At 45.8% G+C, this 16657-nt stretch overlaps 1 protein-coding gene across 1 annotated transcript in view; it reads left to right on the top strand.

Annotated features, from left to right (window-relative positions):
* Positions 1 to 1709: 1709 nt before the first annotated feature.
* The window catches only part of ndufs6 (NADH:ubiquinone oxidoreductase subunit S6), a 37318-nt gene continuing 22370 nt past the window's right edge, over positions 1710 to 16657 (top strand). The window contains exon 1 of the mRNA XM_072575167.1: positions 1710 to 1882. Coding sequence (XP_072431268.1) covers positions 1736 to 1882 — 147 coding nt within the window. The 5' untranslated portion in view covers positions 1710 to 1735. The remainder of the gene's footprint in view (positions 1883 to 16657) is intronic.

Genomic DNA, 16657 nt, shown 5'->3' with positions numbered 1-16657 from the left:
GCAATATCCTCCACATGATAAAGTTACTCGAGGTCGTTCTTAAATATTTCCCCTCTCACATTAAACCTGTGCCCTCTAGTTTTCGGCTTGCCCACCTCAGAAAAAGACCTTGACAATGCATCCTATCCATGTTCCCCATGATAATATACACCTTTAAAATGTCACCTTTAAAACGTGACCCCTTAGCCTCTGACACTTAAGGAAAAAAAGCCCCAGCCTATTCAGTCTCTTCCTATAACTCAAGTCCAGTCCTGGCAACATCCTTTGAAATCATTTTTGCACCCTCTCAAGCTTAAAAATGTCCTTCCTATAATTTATATAAATTGTAAACAATTGATGTCCTGGCAGCAATCTCTGTGGCACAACATTTATTACATCTATTCAAATTGAAAAGGATCCATTTTTGTCTATTATTTACTTCCTGTTCACTCAGACAATCTTCTATCCCTGCCAATATGCTACTCTTGTACCCGGGAGCATTTTTATTCTGCAATAATCCATGATGCGGCACTTTAAGGTATCAAATATAGCATGAAATGCCTTTTGGAAATCAAAATACATTCACTGGTTCCCCTTTATCTACAGCACTTGTTACTTTCTTAAATATCTCTAACAGATTGGTAAAACATGATTTCTTTTTCACAAAAGAATGTTGTCTCTGCCTGATTAGATCCCCTACAGTATGGAAACAGGCCCTTCAGCTCAACATGTCCACATCGGCCCTCCGAAGAATAACCCACCCAGACCCATTCCTTTACTCTATATTTACCCCTGAGTAACACACCCAACATCATGGGCAATCTAGCATGGCCAATTCCCCTGACCTGCACATCTTTGGATTGTGGGAGGAAACTGGAGCACCCGGAGGATACCCACACAGACATGGGGAGAATGTGCAAACTCCACACAGTTACCTGAGGCAGGAATTGAACCCGGTCCCTGGCGCTGTGAGGCAGCAGTGATAACCACTGTACTGATTACATTGAAATTATCTAAGTCTCCTACGATAATTTACTTGATAATAGCTTCTAATGTTTTCTGCATGCCAGATGTTACACCTGTAATTTCCTGCATTCTGTCTTTATCTCTTTTAGAATGGATGAAGCTGGCAAAAAATTGTAAATGCAGATGAATAAAATGTATAATTTAAAGCTTGTCTCAGTAACTGTGACCATGACAAAACAATCCAAAGTTAAAAAGAAGTTCATAAATGTCCTTTAAAGAAGGAAATCCACAGTCCACACATGTAGCAGTTCAAGGACAGTTGTGATGGGCAACAGATGCTGGCCTAATGATAGCTACTTTCCATTAAAGAATTAATATACAGAACAACCTCGGTTATCCAACTGTCAATTATCCAAATATTGGACTATCTGAACAAGATGTCAAGGCCCCGCGCAAAAACAGTTTCCGTTATCCGAACAATCAGTTATCCAAACAAAATACTATCCCTGCCCATCTCATTAGGACAATCTGTAATACAAAGAATCACTTAATGCCAACTTGTCACAATAGGGAAATCGATCAACAAATGCAGATTTATCCTTTGGCCAGTTTCATTCACAAAGGCCATACATAAGTTTTTAAAAAAACACATTTGCTTGCATTACTTTCTGTCCTTTACTTTAATTCTGAACTTTAGGAGCCTCTTGCACCTTTCTGCAAACAGGGCAGTGGGAGAGCTCGCGGGCGGGTGCGCATGCGCGGGAAGGCTGCCTGAAGGTGACTGACGGTTATGGCGGCCGCCGCCGGGACTCTGCGCCTCTCGCTCCGGAGCAAGATCCTGCCCGCCCTGCTCAGCCGCCTCAGGCCTCTCCCAGGAACTGCCGCGGTGGGCACGGCCGGCAGGCGGGCTGGGGAGAAAGTAACACACACAGGACAGGTAAAAGTGACCGGGGGCGGGGAGGAAGTGGGGTATAAACACTCACACAGAGATATGGGGGGGTCGGGAGAGGAAGAGGAGGAGATGGGACACATGGGGGAGACATGGGAGAGGAGGAGGAGGAAAGGGGGGGGGGAAGACACGGGAGAGACCAGGGAAAGGGGTGGGGGGGGGGGAAGGGAAGGATGGGGGAGAGGTATAAGTAGAAGTTGGTACCCCAAAGGTATATGTCGCAGGGACTAGATGTACATGCCAAGCAATATCTGTGGTATCCGTGGCACAGTGCAACCCTATTTGATGCTACTGTGAACCTCAAAGGATTCAGATGTTAACCTGACCTAGCTGTCCTTGTCCATCAGATTATGAAAAGAGGATGTTTGCGCTGAACATCTTCAACGCGCAGCCAGCTTTCTTCAATATGAATAGACCCCTTCACTCACATGATCAGATGCCTCAGTGAGATTGATGATGACAATATATAATGCTACTTTGTTCATGACATCTCTCTGCAGATGGTGCCAGAGCAGCTGAGTATTTACCATCTTGCCTGTTTTTATTTCAGAATTCAAGTCCATGGTTTGGTAGTAATTCTAGAATGAGGGATCTCTTCAGTTATGCAAATACAGGTTCAGATGGAGTATACAATTTTCTGCTGATAGTCATAGAGCTGTACAGCATGGAAACAAACCCTTCAGTCCAACTGATCCATGCTGACCAGATAGCCAAAATTTATTTAGTCCCATTTGCCAGCATTTGGGCCATATCCCTCTAAATCCTTCCTATTCATGTATCTAACTGGATGCTGTTTAAATGTTGTAATTGCACCAGTCTCCACTACTTCCTCTGGCAGCTCATTTTATCTGTGCATCACCCTCTGCATGAAAACGTTGTCCCTTAGGTCCCTTTTCAATCTTTCCCCTCTCTCCTTAAACCTATGCTGTCTAGGTTTGGACTCCCCTATACTGGGAAAAACGATCTTGGCTATTCACCCTATCTATGCCCTTCATGATTTTAAAAACTTCTCTAAGGTCACTTCAATCTCTCAGGCTTTAGGGAAAATAGCTCCAACCAATTCAGCCTCTCCCTATATCTCAAACCTCCCCCCCAACCCTGGCAAGATCCTTAAGTCCTTTCTGAACCCTTTCTAGTTTCACAACATTCTTTCTATAGCAGGGAGACCAGAATTGAACATAATATTCCAAAAGTGGCCTAACTAATGTGCTGTGACATCCCAGAACACCTCATCATTTTAAGCTATTAGATTTGTTTTAAATCTTGTCCTATTTAGTGCAGTGGTAATACCACACGATGCTCTAGGTTCTAGACATTACTCTGGTTTGAATGCATATATGGTGCTAGCAAGTCAGTTATTTGGCTAAGCCAGCAAAGGTCATGCCTGTTTAAAACTTGTGATTTTATTTACTTTTGCGTTATCTGTTCCAATCAGCCATGGTTGTAAATGCTTTGGTTACTGATTATTTTAAAAGATTAAATGTAAAAATTTATATTGCAGGTGAAATCATTATTTTTGTTATCTTGGGGACAAGTCAAGCTCAGACCTAACCAGTGATTTAGAAAGATACAGCATAGCATACTTTGGTTTCAACTGCATCTCACCAAAGTTAAGCACTGCTCTCCTCAACTAAATTCCTAGATGCATTTCATAAAATTGTGACTTGCAGTAAAATAACTACTGAATCGCAAGTTCCAAGGGAGTCAAAGTTAAAAACGCAGCTTGCTTTGCTTTGGGCAAGTTGAAATACTGTGCAGTACGTGCATTGCTAGCTGAAATAGCAAATAAATATAAAAGAAACACATACATCAAGTCAAATTAAATAACAATCATCAGCCCTCCTTTCTTCTTAGACAATCCTTTGAATGCGGGGATAGAGTGCTTCCACTCTGATTTGATGGGTTCTGAGGCCCAAAGTGTGCTTCACAGTCTCTGTTACATCGGTCAACTGTTGCTTGGATGGTCAGTAAGTTAAATTATTTGGAGGTTTTGCATGCTTTCAACTAGTTTGAGTCAACATCTTCCCAACGAAAACTCTCCCTTATTGAATGAATCTACTCTTTTTGTTTCGTCACCTGGAGTTGACCGGGATATTTGACTTGTTTACAGGATATTTCAGGATGTCCTTAAAGTTGTCCAAGTCTCAAATATGGGTGGGAGTGTAGAAATCGCTGTTCTCTGGTGCCTAGGTTTGAGATCCTGGTCCTCTTATCCTTTGTCTGCTGACTGTTGAGTTGGCATACTGATGTCAGTGATGAATTTCAACATCTGTGACTGCTCATCTACCTATCACATTCCCAGCTAACCTTCCAGCCCCACCCCTCTCCCATTTATCTCTTAGCCCCCTTGGCTCCCCACCCCATTCCTGATGAAGAGCTTATGCTCAAAACGTCAACTCTTCTGCTCATCGGATGCTGCCTGACCAGCTGTACTTTTCTAGCATCCCATTCTTCAACTCTGATCTCCAGCATCTGCAGTCCTCACTTAGTCTGAGGTGGAGATGTTGTGCTATGGGATGTGTTTAGAAGAGGACTTTTATTTTCCAGGTTTTTGTAGTGAAAGACCTGTTTTTTGAAGTCTGCTTTTACCCAGAGGAAATAGTGTCTTTTAGGTACAAAAACTCAGTGCAGAATATAAAGTTATTTTAGTTTTGAATTGAGGATGGTGTTGTTTGAATAGTCATATCCTGGTGGAGTTAATGGAATAAAAGGCTAGGATCATAATTGATCTTAAAATATACATCTAAGGATATCAGAGACTGAGGCGCTTCAAGAAAGTAACTAATCACCAGCACCTCCTTTATGACTTTTCAAAACATCTACGGATATAGGCACACCCATATTTTTTAAAAAGGTAAAAACAATGACTGCAGATGCTGGAAACCAGATTCTGGATTAGAGTGGTGCTGGAAAAGCAGTTCAGGCAGCATCCAAGGAACAGGAAAATTTATTTTTTTTTTATTTCAAAAATATACTTTATTCATAAATGATTTGATGGTCTGTACATTGGATCATGCCATACATATGTCCATATTTACAAACACAGATTCGACTTTATTCTTGTCCTTTACAATCCTGTCCATTTTTTCAATCTTGTATATATACATATATTTGGCTGAGGCATCAGCAGAGCCCAAAAAAACGTCTGTATGGGCCCCCTGTTCTTCTTTCGGCAGGCCGATCTTACACGGTGGTTTTTCCCCACCGCGCCTTGGCGGCAGCTGTCCCAAGCTTCAGCGTGTCCCTCAACACGTAGTCTTGGACCTTGGAATGTGCCAGTCTGCAACACTCGGTCGGGGTCAACTCCTTCAGCTGGAAGATCAACAGGTTTCGGACCGCCCAGAGAGCGTCCTTCACCGAGTTGATGATCCTCCAGGCGCAGTTAATGTTCGTCTCGGTGTGAGTCCCGGGGAACAGGCCGTAGAGCACGGAGTCCCGCGTCACGGCGCTGCTCGGGACGAACCTCGACAAGCACCACTGCATTCCTCTCCAGACTTCCTCTGCATAGGCACATTCCAGAAGGAGGTGTGTGACAGTCTCGTCCCCCCCGCAGCCACTTCGAGGGCAGCGTGCGGTGCGGCAGAGAGTCCGGGCGTGCATAAAGGATCTCACAGGCAGAGCCGGCAGAGCCCTTCTCACCACCAGCCAAGCCACGTCTTGGTGCTTGTTGGAAAGTTCTGGCGATGAGGCATTCTGCCAAATGGCTTTGACAGTCTGCTCAGGGAACCGCTCGACAGGATCCGCCCTCTCCTTTTCCCGAAGGGTCTCAAGGACGCTACGTGCTGACCACTTCCTGATGGACTTGTGGTCAAAGGTGTTTTTCCTTATAAATTTCTCCACGAAGGACAGGTGATACGGAACGGTCCAACTACTCGGAGCGTTCCGCGGCAGCGAGGCCAGGCCCATCCTTCGCAACACCGGGGACAGGTAGAACCTCAGTACGTAGTGACACTTGGTGTTTGCGTACCGGGGATCCACGCACAGCTTGATGCAGCCACACACAAAGGTGGCCATCAGGGTGAGGGTGGCATTGGGCGTGTTTTTTCCCCCATTGCACCGGTCTTTGTACATAGAGTCTCTTCGGACCCGGTCCATCTTTGATCTCCAAATGAATTGGAAGATGGCCCGGGTGACTGCGGCGGCACAGGTCCTGGGGATAGGCCAGACCTGTGCCACATATAGCAATACTGAGAGGACCTCACACCTGATGACCAGGTTTTTTCCCGCGATGGAGAGCGACCGTTGCCCCCATCTGCCTAGTTTCTGTCTCATCTTCCTGATCCGCTCCTCCCAGGTCTTGGCGCACGCCCCAGCCCCCCCGAACCAAATACCCAGCACCTTCAGGTGGTCAGTCCTGACGGTGAAGGGGATAGAGGATTGGTCGGCCCAGTTCCCAAAGAGCATGGCCTCGCTCTTGCCTCGGTTTACCTTGGCCCCCGAGGCCCGTTCGAACTGGTCGCAGATGCACACGAGTCTGTGCACGGACAGCGGATCCGAGCAGAAAACAGCGACGTCATCCATGTACAGGGAGGCCTTAACCTGCAGGCCCCCGCTGCCAGGAATAGTCACCCCTCTCAGGCTCGCATCCTTCCTGATGGATTCGGCAAATGGCTCTATGCAACACACAAACAAGGCGGGTGGAAATTGATGTTTCGGGCAAAAGCCCTTCGTCAGGAATACAGGCAGAGTGCCTGAAGGGTGGAGAGATAAATGAGAGGAGGGTGGGGGTGGGGAGAAAGTAACATAGAGTACAATAGGTGAATGGGATTGGAGATGAAGGTGATAGCTCGGGGAGGAGGGAGGGGGAAGGTAGCAAAGAATACAATGGGTGGATGGGGGTGGGGATGAAGGTGATAGGTCAGAGAGGAGGGTGGAGTGGACAGGTGGAAAGGAAGATAGGCAGGTAGGACAAGTCATGGGGACAGTGCTGAGCTGGAAGTTTGGAGCTGGAGGGAGGGGAAATGAGGAAACTGGTGAAGTCCACATTGATGCCCTGGTGTTGAAGTGTTCCGAGGCAGAAGATGAGGCGTTCGTCCTCCAGGCGTTGGGTGGTGAGGGAGTGGCGGTGAAAGAGGCCCAGGACCTCCATGTCCTCGGCTGAGTGGGAGGGGGAGCTGAAATGTTGGGCCACGGGGCAGTGTGGTTGATTGTTGCCGGTGTCCTAGAGATGTTCCCTAAAGCGCTCTGCTAGGAGGCGTCCAGTCTCCCCAATGTAGAGGAGACCGCATCAGGAGCAATGGATACAATAAATAACATTGGTGGATGTGGAAGGCTTCTTTAGGGCCTTGGATGGAGGTGAGGGAGGAGGTGTGGGCGCACGTTTTGCAATTCCTGCAGTGGCAGGGGAAGGTGCCAGGATGGGAGGCCATGGACCTGACCAGGTAGTCACGGAGGGAATGGTCTTTGCGGAAGCAGAAAGGGGTGGGGAGGGAAATATATCCCTGGTGGTGGGGTCCGTTTGGAGGTGGCAGAAATGTCGGCAGATAATTTGGTTTATGTGAAGGTTGGTAGGGTGGCAGGTGAGCACCAGGGAGGTTCTGTCCTTGTTATGGTTGGAGAGATGGGGTCTGAGGGCGGAGGTGTGGGATGTGGAAGAGATGCGTTGGAGGGCATCTTTAACCACGTGGGAAGGGAAATTGCAGTCTCTAAAGAAGGAGGCCACCTGGTGTGTTCTGTGGTGGAACTGGTCCTCCTGGGAGCAGATACGGTGGAGGCGGAGGAATTGGGAATACTGGATGACATTTTTGCAGGTGGTAGGGTAGGCAGAGGTGTAATCCAGGTAGCTGTGGGAGTCAGTGGGTTTGTAAAAAATGTCGGTGTCAAGTCGGTAGTCATTAATAGAGATGAAGAGGTCCAGGAAGGGGAGGGAGGTGTCAGAGATGGTCCAGGTAAATTTAAGGTCAGGATGGAATGTGTTGGTGAAGTTGATGAATTGCTCAACCTCCTCGCGGAAGCACGAGGTAGCGCCAATGTAGCGATCAATATTGCGGAGGAAGAGGTGGGGAGTGGTGCTGGTGTAACTACAGAAGATGGACTGTTCTATGTAGCCAATAAAGAGACAGGCATAGCTGGGGCCCCAACGGGTGCCCATGGCTACCCCTTTGGTCTGGAGGAAGTGGGAGGATTTGAAGGAGAAATTGTTAAGGGTGAGGACCAGTTCAGCCAAATAAATGAGAGTTGATGGAAGGGTACGTCGGGAGAAGAAGAAACGGAGGGCTTGGAGGCCCTGGTCATGGTGTAGAGGGATTGGATATCCATGGTGAAGATGAGACATTGGTGTCCAGGGAATCTAATGTCTTGGGGGAGGTGGAGGGCATGGATGGTGTCTCGAACGTATGTGGGGAGTTCCTGGACTGGGGGGGGTAGAACAGTGTCGAGGTAGGTATCATTTATCTCTCCACCCTTCAGGCACTCTGCCTGTACTTCTGATGAAGGGCTTTTGCATGAAACGTCGCTTTTCCTGCTCCACACCCATATTAGCGTTACAAAGGAGATTTGAGATGGCCCAGGAATCCCTTGTGCTTTTAAGCACTCAATCATTCTGTACCTGAGGCTGAGATGTTACAGGGAGGTTGCATTTAAACTGATTCTTTAGTCTTCGAATTAAACGTGCTTTCTTTTCAGGGTTGTGATTCAAATTCAAATAAGACATAAGATCTGATTAGTTAAAATTGACAGTGGGACAGTCTGTAAGGTCTGTGGAATGGTCTGCAAGAACAGCAAATAAGTTAAAGCTTCATCAATATTACCTTTTACAGAGTTTATATTTAATAACCAGTAATGGCTACTCAATATCATCATAATGCAATTAAATTCAATCCATAGCAGATAAGCACTTAGAGTTAATTTTCTACTGGCTTCAACAGCCGCAGCACTAAAATGCTCGCGCTCTGTCGCTCCGCCCCCTCTCTTCTCCCCCTCTCTTCCCCCTGCCCCTCTCTTCCCCCCGCCCCTCTCTTCCCCCCGCCCCTCTCTCTCTTCTCCACCCCCTCTCTCTCTTCTCCCCCCCTCTCTCTCTCTCTCTCTTCTCCCCCCCCTCTCTCTCTCTCTCTCTTCTCCCCCCCCTCTCTCTCTCTTCTCTCCCACCTCTCTCTCTCTTCTCTTCCACCTCTCTCTCTCTCTCTCTCTCTCTCTCTTTCTTCCCCCCCTCTCTCTTTCTTCCCCCCCTCTCTCTTTCTTCCCCCCCTCTCTCTTTCTTCCCCCCCCTCTCTCTTTCTTCCCCCCCTCTCTCTTTCTTCCCCCCCCTCTCTCTTTCTTCCCCCCCCTCTCTCTTTCTTCCCCCCCCTCTCTCTTTCTTCCCCCCCCTCTCTCTTTCTTCCCCCCCCTCTCTCTTTCTTCCCCCCACTCTCTCTTTCTTCCCCCCCCTCTCTCTTTCTTCCCCCCCCTCTCTCTTTCTTCCCCCCCCTCTCTCTTTCTTCCCCCCCTCTCTCTTTCTTCCCCCCCCCTCTCTCTTTCTTCCCCCCCCTCTCTCTTTCTTCCCCCCCCTCTCTCTTTCTTCCCCCCCCTCTCTCTTTCTTCCCCCCCTCTCTCTTTCTTCCCCCCCCTCTCTCTTCTTCCCCCCCCTCTCTCTTTCTTCCCCCCCCTCTCTCTTCTTCCCCCCCCTCTCTCTTTCTTCCCCCCCCTCTCTCTTTCTTCCCCCCCCTCTCTCTTTCTTCCCCCCCCTCTCTTTCTTCCCCCCCCTCTCTTTCTTCCCCCCCTCTCTTTCTCCCCCCCTCTCTTTCTTCCCCCCCCTCTCTCTTTCTTCCCCCCCTCTCTCTCTCTCTCTTTCTTCCCCCCTCTCTCTCTCTCTCTCTCTCTCTCTCTCTTCCCCCCCCCTCTCTCTTTTCCCTTTCTCCCCCCTCCTCTTCCTCCTCCCCCCCCCCCCCCCTCTCTCTCTCTCTCTCTCTCTCTCTCTCTCTCTCTCTCTCTCTCTCTCTCGTGTCCTTTTGAACTCTCAAGTCAGGGCTTTGTAACAGCAAAGATTTCTTTCTCTCTGTCTGCTCCGCTTGCAAGCAGTAATAGGAATCCATTGTAATTAACAGCATCTGATGGGGAAAACTACAAAGCTTTTGATAGTATTGAGTTTCATTTCCAGGTCAGAATCAAACACTCTCATTAATTTCACAAGGGAATGGCTGTGAATGTTATCACTTGGTGTCCTCTTCACGCAGATTCACCGATGCTAAGGCATTCTTAATTGCCTTACAGCATCCTATTCTCACTTGGTGAGCCCAGATGTCCCTATCTTCTGCATTCCTTGAGTTCCCCCTGCCTTTTTCTGAGCTTTCCTGCCTGTCTATTTTCTAGTGCAGTAAATGTGTTCTTTAATTGAGCATTACATTTTAGTCTAAATGTTTAAAGACGAGTTTTAAGGCTGTAGACTTTATCATTTGGAATTCATTTGCTGGTTGATCTCTTTGTAACAATTAATATGATCACAGAACACTGTTCACTTTGGCACCATGCAGTCTGTTGGCCATGCTTCTTCAGAGCTTCAATTTCTCTTTCACGAGTTGGAGAGCTCCTAAAGTCATTTAATTGACAAAATCAAATATTTTGCAGGGACAGGAAGCTAGACCAAATCATTCTCACTATGATTGGATTCACAAGTAGGTAAAATGATAACATTCAATGACATTAAAATTGGCCAATTCTTCCTAAGTAGACTTTTCGAATAATAGATCTAGGATAGCATGATTGTAACTTAAACAGTTATGTAACTAAAGGAGAACACTCATAAACAACAAGATAATCTAATTAGTATCCGTAATCTAAAACCCAATCTTCTTTGATCATAACTCTCTCTCTCTCTCTCTGGTAATCAGACAGACACAGTTAAAGGATAAATTTGAAATAAATAAAAGAATTGTAATATTCCAGTTCAATAAACAATTTCAAATGCTGAATGCCAATCCTGGGGAAATCCTTGTACAGTGGTTTGTTTACAGGCAAGTAAACTGTGTATTTGAGTTTTGAAACCATCAGTTAATGTTAATAGTTTCAGCAGATTTTTAGAAATATTTACTTCTTACAGACTGGGACTTTTTTTTCCCCCCCAAGCACTCAACTATTCAATAATGAAAGAAACTGGAGAGAGACAAAATAAAGTAGCTCAGTCTCCAGATACTTTCAAGCATCACATTCTTCTACCAAACCCAGTCAGAACTGGTTCTGTTTTTTACTGTTTTCCATCAACATTCTCTATTTTTGGCTGATTAGCACTGTTTTCCTCCATGGTTGACCAATTTAGTGTCCAGCCCTGAGCATTGCAACCATTCAGTACCTGTTCATCTACAGTGTCCTTGGATCAATGATTAAGTTGCATTTCTTCCAGACCAGTTCTCAATAGAGTGTTGTCTTTGTTCTCTTTTTTTCCTTAAAACGACCTGGGGTTCAAAGTTCAGTTCTTAATTTCAACTCTCTGTTCCAAGCCAAAACAAAATCAGAAAAGTAAAAGTAAAACAGTGGTGGTCTCTGTGTGGTTTTTCAGTGCAACCTTGCTCTTTAGCTCAGTGTCTCTCCAGCTGCATTAAGTCTTCAATAGATAGTTAATCTTTGAGACTTGATCAGTTCCATCGCATCAATCTCATCCACTTTATTAAAGCCAGCCTACTTCACCAAGGTGATGATTTCACATTGAACCTCGGAATAGCATTGTGCGATTCTGTGTGGTTGCAGGCACATCAGGGTCACACGTTCCACCAAACACTATTCAGGTGCAACTGTGTGAATCAATACCATGAATCAAACAAATTGTTAATGTCCATGATGATGTTAGCATGCCAAAATATCCTGACCGACATGCTCTCACCACAAAGAACAAAGAAAATTTACAGCCCAGGAGCAGGCTGGGCTCCAAGCCGGGGCTGATCCAAATCCACTGTCTAAACTACTCATCCAATTCCTAAGTATCTGTATCCCTCTGCTCCCCACCTTAAATCTTAAATGAATCTACCGTGTCTGCCTCTACTACCTCTGCTGGCAATGCGTTCCAGGTACTTGCCACTCTCTGCGTAAAGTACGAGCTGCATGTATCCCCCTTAAACTTTTGAACTCTCACCTTGAAAGTGTGACCTCTTATTATTGAATCCTTCACCCTGGGGAAAAGCATATCTCTATCTGCCTTGTCTATACCTTTCATGATTTTGTAGACCTCAATCAGGTCCTTTTTTCTAATGAAAACGATCCTAACCTATTCAACCTCTCTTCATACCAGGCAACATCCTCGTAAACCTCTGCACCCTTTCCAAAGCATCCACATCCTTTTGGTGATGTGGTGACCAGAACTGTACACAGTACTCTTAAGTGTGGCTGAACCAATGTCTTGTACAATTTTAAGATGACCTGCCAGCTCTTCTACTCAATACCTGTCCAATGAAGGCAAACATACTATATGCCTTCTTGACTGCTATCCACTTTTGCAGTAATCTTCAGGGTACAATGTACCTGAATTCCCAGATCTCTCTCTGCTCATCAACTTTTCCCAAGGCTCTGCCATTTACTGTATAATTCACTATAGAATTAGACTTCCCAAAATACATCACCTCACATTTGTCTGGATTGAACTCCATCTGCCACTTCTCTGCCTAACTCTCCAGTCTATCTATATTCTTCTGTATTCTTTAACAGTCTCCTGTGCTTTCTGGTACTCCACCAATCTTCACGTCATCTGCAAACTTGCTGATCATACCAACAGTGCCCTCTTCCAGAGGACTTATGTATATCACAAACAATGGTGGCCGCAGCACTCATCCCTGTGGAACACCACTGGTCACCTTTCTCCATTTCGAGAAACTCCCTTCAACTACTACTGTCTCCTGTTGTACCAGTTCTTTATCCACCTAGCTAGAACACCCTGCACACCATGTGGCTTCACTTTCTCCATTAGTTTACCATGGGAAATTTTATCAAAGCCTTAAAGTCCATGTATATGACATCTACAGCCCTTCATCTACCAGCTTGGTCACTAGAGTCGTAGAGATGTACAAGCATGGAAACAGACCCTTCGGTCCAACCTGTCCATGCCGCCCAGATATCCCAACCCAATCTAGTCCCATCTGCAGCACCCAGCCCATATCCCTTCAAATCCTTCCTATTCATATACCCATCCAAGTGTCTTTTAAATATTGCAATTGTACTAGTCTCCACCACTTCCTCTGGCAGCTCATTCCATACACGTGCCACCCTCTGCATGAAAACGTTGCCCTTTTGGTCTTTTTTATATCTTTCCCCTCTCACCTTAAACCTATGCCCTCTAGTTCTGGACGCCCCACCCCAGGGAAAAGACTGTCTATTTATCCTATCCATGCCCCTCATGATTTTATAAACTTCTATAAGGTCACCCCTCAGCCTCCAATACTCCAGGGAAAACAGCCCCAGCCTGTTCAGCCTCTCCCTATAGCTCAAATCCTCCAACCCTGGCAACATCCTTGTAAATCTTTTCTGAACCCTTTCAAGTTTCACAACATCTTTCCAATAGGAAGGAGACCAGAATTGCACACAATATTCTAACAGTGGCTTAACCAATGTCTTGTACAGTTGCAACATGACCTCCCAACTCCTGTACTCAATACTCTGACCAATAAAGGAAAGCATACAAACATCGCCTTCAGTATCTTATCTACCTGTGACTCCAATTTCAAGGAGCTATGAGCCTGCACTTCAAGGTCTCTTTGTTCAAGAACTCTATTAAGTTGATAAGGCACAATCTCCCCCACACAAAACCATGTTGCCTATCACTGATGAGCCCATTCTTTTCCAAATATAAATAAGTTATAACCCTCAGCTTCTACAGCAACTTTCCCACTACCGGTCAGTAGTTACCCGGAATATCCCTACTACCCTTGTACAGGGGGGACAACATGAGCAACCCTCCTGTCCTCTGGTACCCACCTGTGTTTAAGGATACTACAAAGATATGTCAGGGCTCTAGCTATTTCCTCTCTCACCTCCCTCAGCAACCCAGGATAGATCACATCCAGTCCTGGGGATTTGTCCACCTTAATAACCTCTCGCCTACCCATCACATCTTTCCTACTATGTCAACGTGATCTAAAGTAATCAAACTTCTATCTCTAATCTCAACATGCATCATAGCCCTCTTCTCCGTGAACACTGATGCAAAGTAATCATTCAGAATCTCACCCATTTCTCACGATCGACGCACAGTCTTCCTTCCTTAACCTTTTAGTGGACCAATCCTTCTCGAGTTGCCCGCTTGCGTCTTATATGAATAAAAGGCTTTGGAATTCTCCTTAATTTGGCTCTCTAAAGCTATTTCATGACCTCTTTTAGCCAACTTGATTCCTCTTTTAAGACTGGTCCTACTCTCCCGATATTCCTCCAGGGCCTGTTCCCTTTTCCTCTTGGCTAGTCGTACTGTTTCTACTGTTATCCACGGTTCACGAATTTTGCCTTTCCTATCCTTTGCTTTCAATGGGACGTGCCTATCCTGCACTATCTTTGAAAGCCTCCCACATATCATATGTGGACTTCCCTTCAAATAGCTGTGTCCAATCCACATTTCCCAGCTCCTGCCTAATTTTGATATAATTGGCCTTGGCCCAGTTTAGTACTCTTCCCTTAGGACCACTCTCATCTTTGTCTATGAATATTCTAAAACTTACAGAATTGTGGTCACTGTTCCCAAAGAAATCCCCCACCGCAACTTCTACCACCTAGCCTGGCTCATTCCCCAACACCAGATCTAGTATGGCCCTTCCTTTGTCGGACTATTGACCTACTGCTGGAGAAAACTCTCCTGGACGCTTCTTACGAATTCTACCCCATCCAGACCTCTGATACGAAGTGTATCCCAGTCAGTGTTGGGAAAATTATAAAGTCCCATCACCACCCTGTTGACTCTACGTCTTTCCATAATCTGTTTACCTATGTGTTCTTCTACCTCATACTCACTGTTGGGAGGCCTGTAATACAGCCCCAACAATGTAACTGCACCCTTCCTATTTCTCAGCTTCACCCATAATGCCTCACTACTCACGCCCTCCATAGTGTCCTCCTTTAGCACAGTTGTGATATCATCCTTTACCAGCAATGCAACTCCTACCCCCCCTTCACTTTCCTCCCTGTCCTATCTGAAGCATCTATATCCTGGAACATTTAGGTTCCAATCGCTCCCATCTGTGATCGCAATAATGTCATACTCCTAGGCACCAATCCACTCCCTAAGTTCATCTGTCTTACCCACTATACTCCTTGCATTAACGTGGATGCACTTCAGGCTGCCAGTTCTTTTGCGTTCATCTGCCTGCTCTTCCTCTTATTAATGCTAACTTCATGATTCTTACAGTCTCCAGTTTCCACATTGCTGTCCATTTGTCTTCTCTTCTGGTTTCCAGCCCCCTGCCATATTAGTTTAAAACCTCCCCAACAGCAGTAGCAAAAACTCCCCCAAGGACATTAGTTCCAGTCTGGTTCAGGTGTAGTCCCACCTTCCCCAGAACGGGTCCAAATGTCCAACAAATCTGAATCCCTCCCTCCTACACCATCCCTCAAACCATCCTTTCATTTCTACACTAGCTAGCATGTGGCATGGTAGTAATCTAAGATCACTACCTTTTGAAGTCTGCCTTTTTAACTTCTCTCCTAGCTCCCTGAATTCTGCTTTCAGGACCTCATCTCGTTTTTTACTTGTATCGTTGGTGCCTATATGCACCAAGACAACTGGCTGTTCACCTTCCCTTTTTTAGAATGCTCTGCAGCCGATAGGTGAAATCCCTGATCCGAGCACTTGGGATGCAATATACCATCTGGGAGTCCCATTTTTGTCCACAGAACTGCTGATCTACTCCCCTTACAATAGAATCCCCTATGACTATGGCCCTATGAGTCTTTTTGCTGCTCCTCAGAACAGCAATGTCCACCACGGTGCCATGATCATGGCAACTGCTGCCCTCCCCTGGTGAGCCATTGCCCCCAACAGTATCCAAAACAGTATACCTGTTTTGAAGTGAGATGACCGCAGAGGACACCTGCGCTGCCTTCCTGCTCTTTTTCTGCCTTTTGTTCACCCATTCACTCTCTCCCTCAGCGATTCTAACCTGTGGTGCGGATGCTCCACAGTGAATCCGTCCGCAGCTCCAGAGCCCCGTCATACAGTCAAACAGGAGCTGCAGCTGGACACACGTCTTGCAAGTGTAAGAGTCAGGAATGTCAGCCACATCCTTGTGCTCCCACATCAAGCAAGATACACATGCCATGGGTCTGAAGCCCCCTGCCATTGTAAGCCTTACCTTTAAATCAACTAACTAAAACCAAAAAATGCACTTAAATATTTGAAGTATATAATATGATTTATTCTGCTTCACACTTAAGTTGCAACACTACATGATTTGATTTTGTCTGTTATCTCAGATTGTTTTCAGCATCGTAGTGGAAGTCTCAAGCAATCTACTGAGGTGGATGACCTGTTCCCCAACCTCCATGTTTTAAACTATCAATTTCACTGCTGAAGGTTTTGCTTCTCTAACAGCAGCGATCCCATTACTATTACTTGTTGGGGTTTATCCCTACTGTTTGATAGTGATTGCAGTGCTTAATTGCAAGCCTGAAACAATCTCAAATGACTCTAAAATGACTTCGCTGTCTCACATATTGTAAAGTTGAACAACTACTCTACTCCAAAATTAATCAAAAGACCATGAATTCAGATTCTTGAAAGTATTTCACCTGTGTTTTCCACCTAAGCAAGCTCTGGACAGAAATCAAATTTACCTGTGGACCATAGCAAATGCCCCTTTCCCACAATTTTTAAATGGTCTCTGC

This window comes from Chiloscyllium punctatum, chromosome 8 (genome assembly GCF_047496795.1).
Source record: "Chiloscyllium punctatum isolate Juve2018m chromosome 8, sChiPun1.3, whole genome shotgun sequence".
NCBI classification, from domain to species: domain Eukaryota; kingdom Metazoa; phylum Chordata; class Chondrichthyes; order Orectolobiformes; family Hemiscylliidae; genus Chiloscyllium; species Chiloscyllium punctatum.
This window is presented reverse-complemented; position numbering and strand designations above follow the sequence as displayed.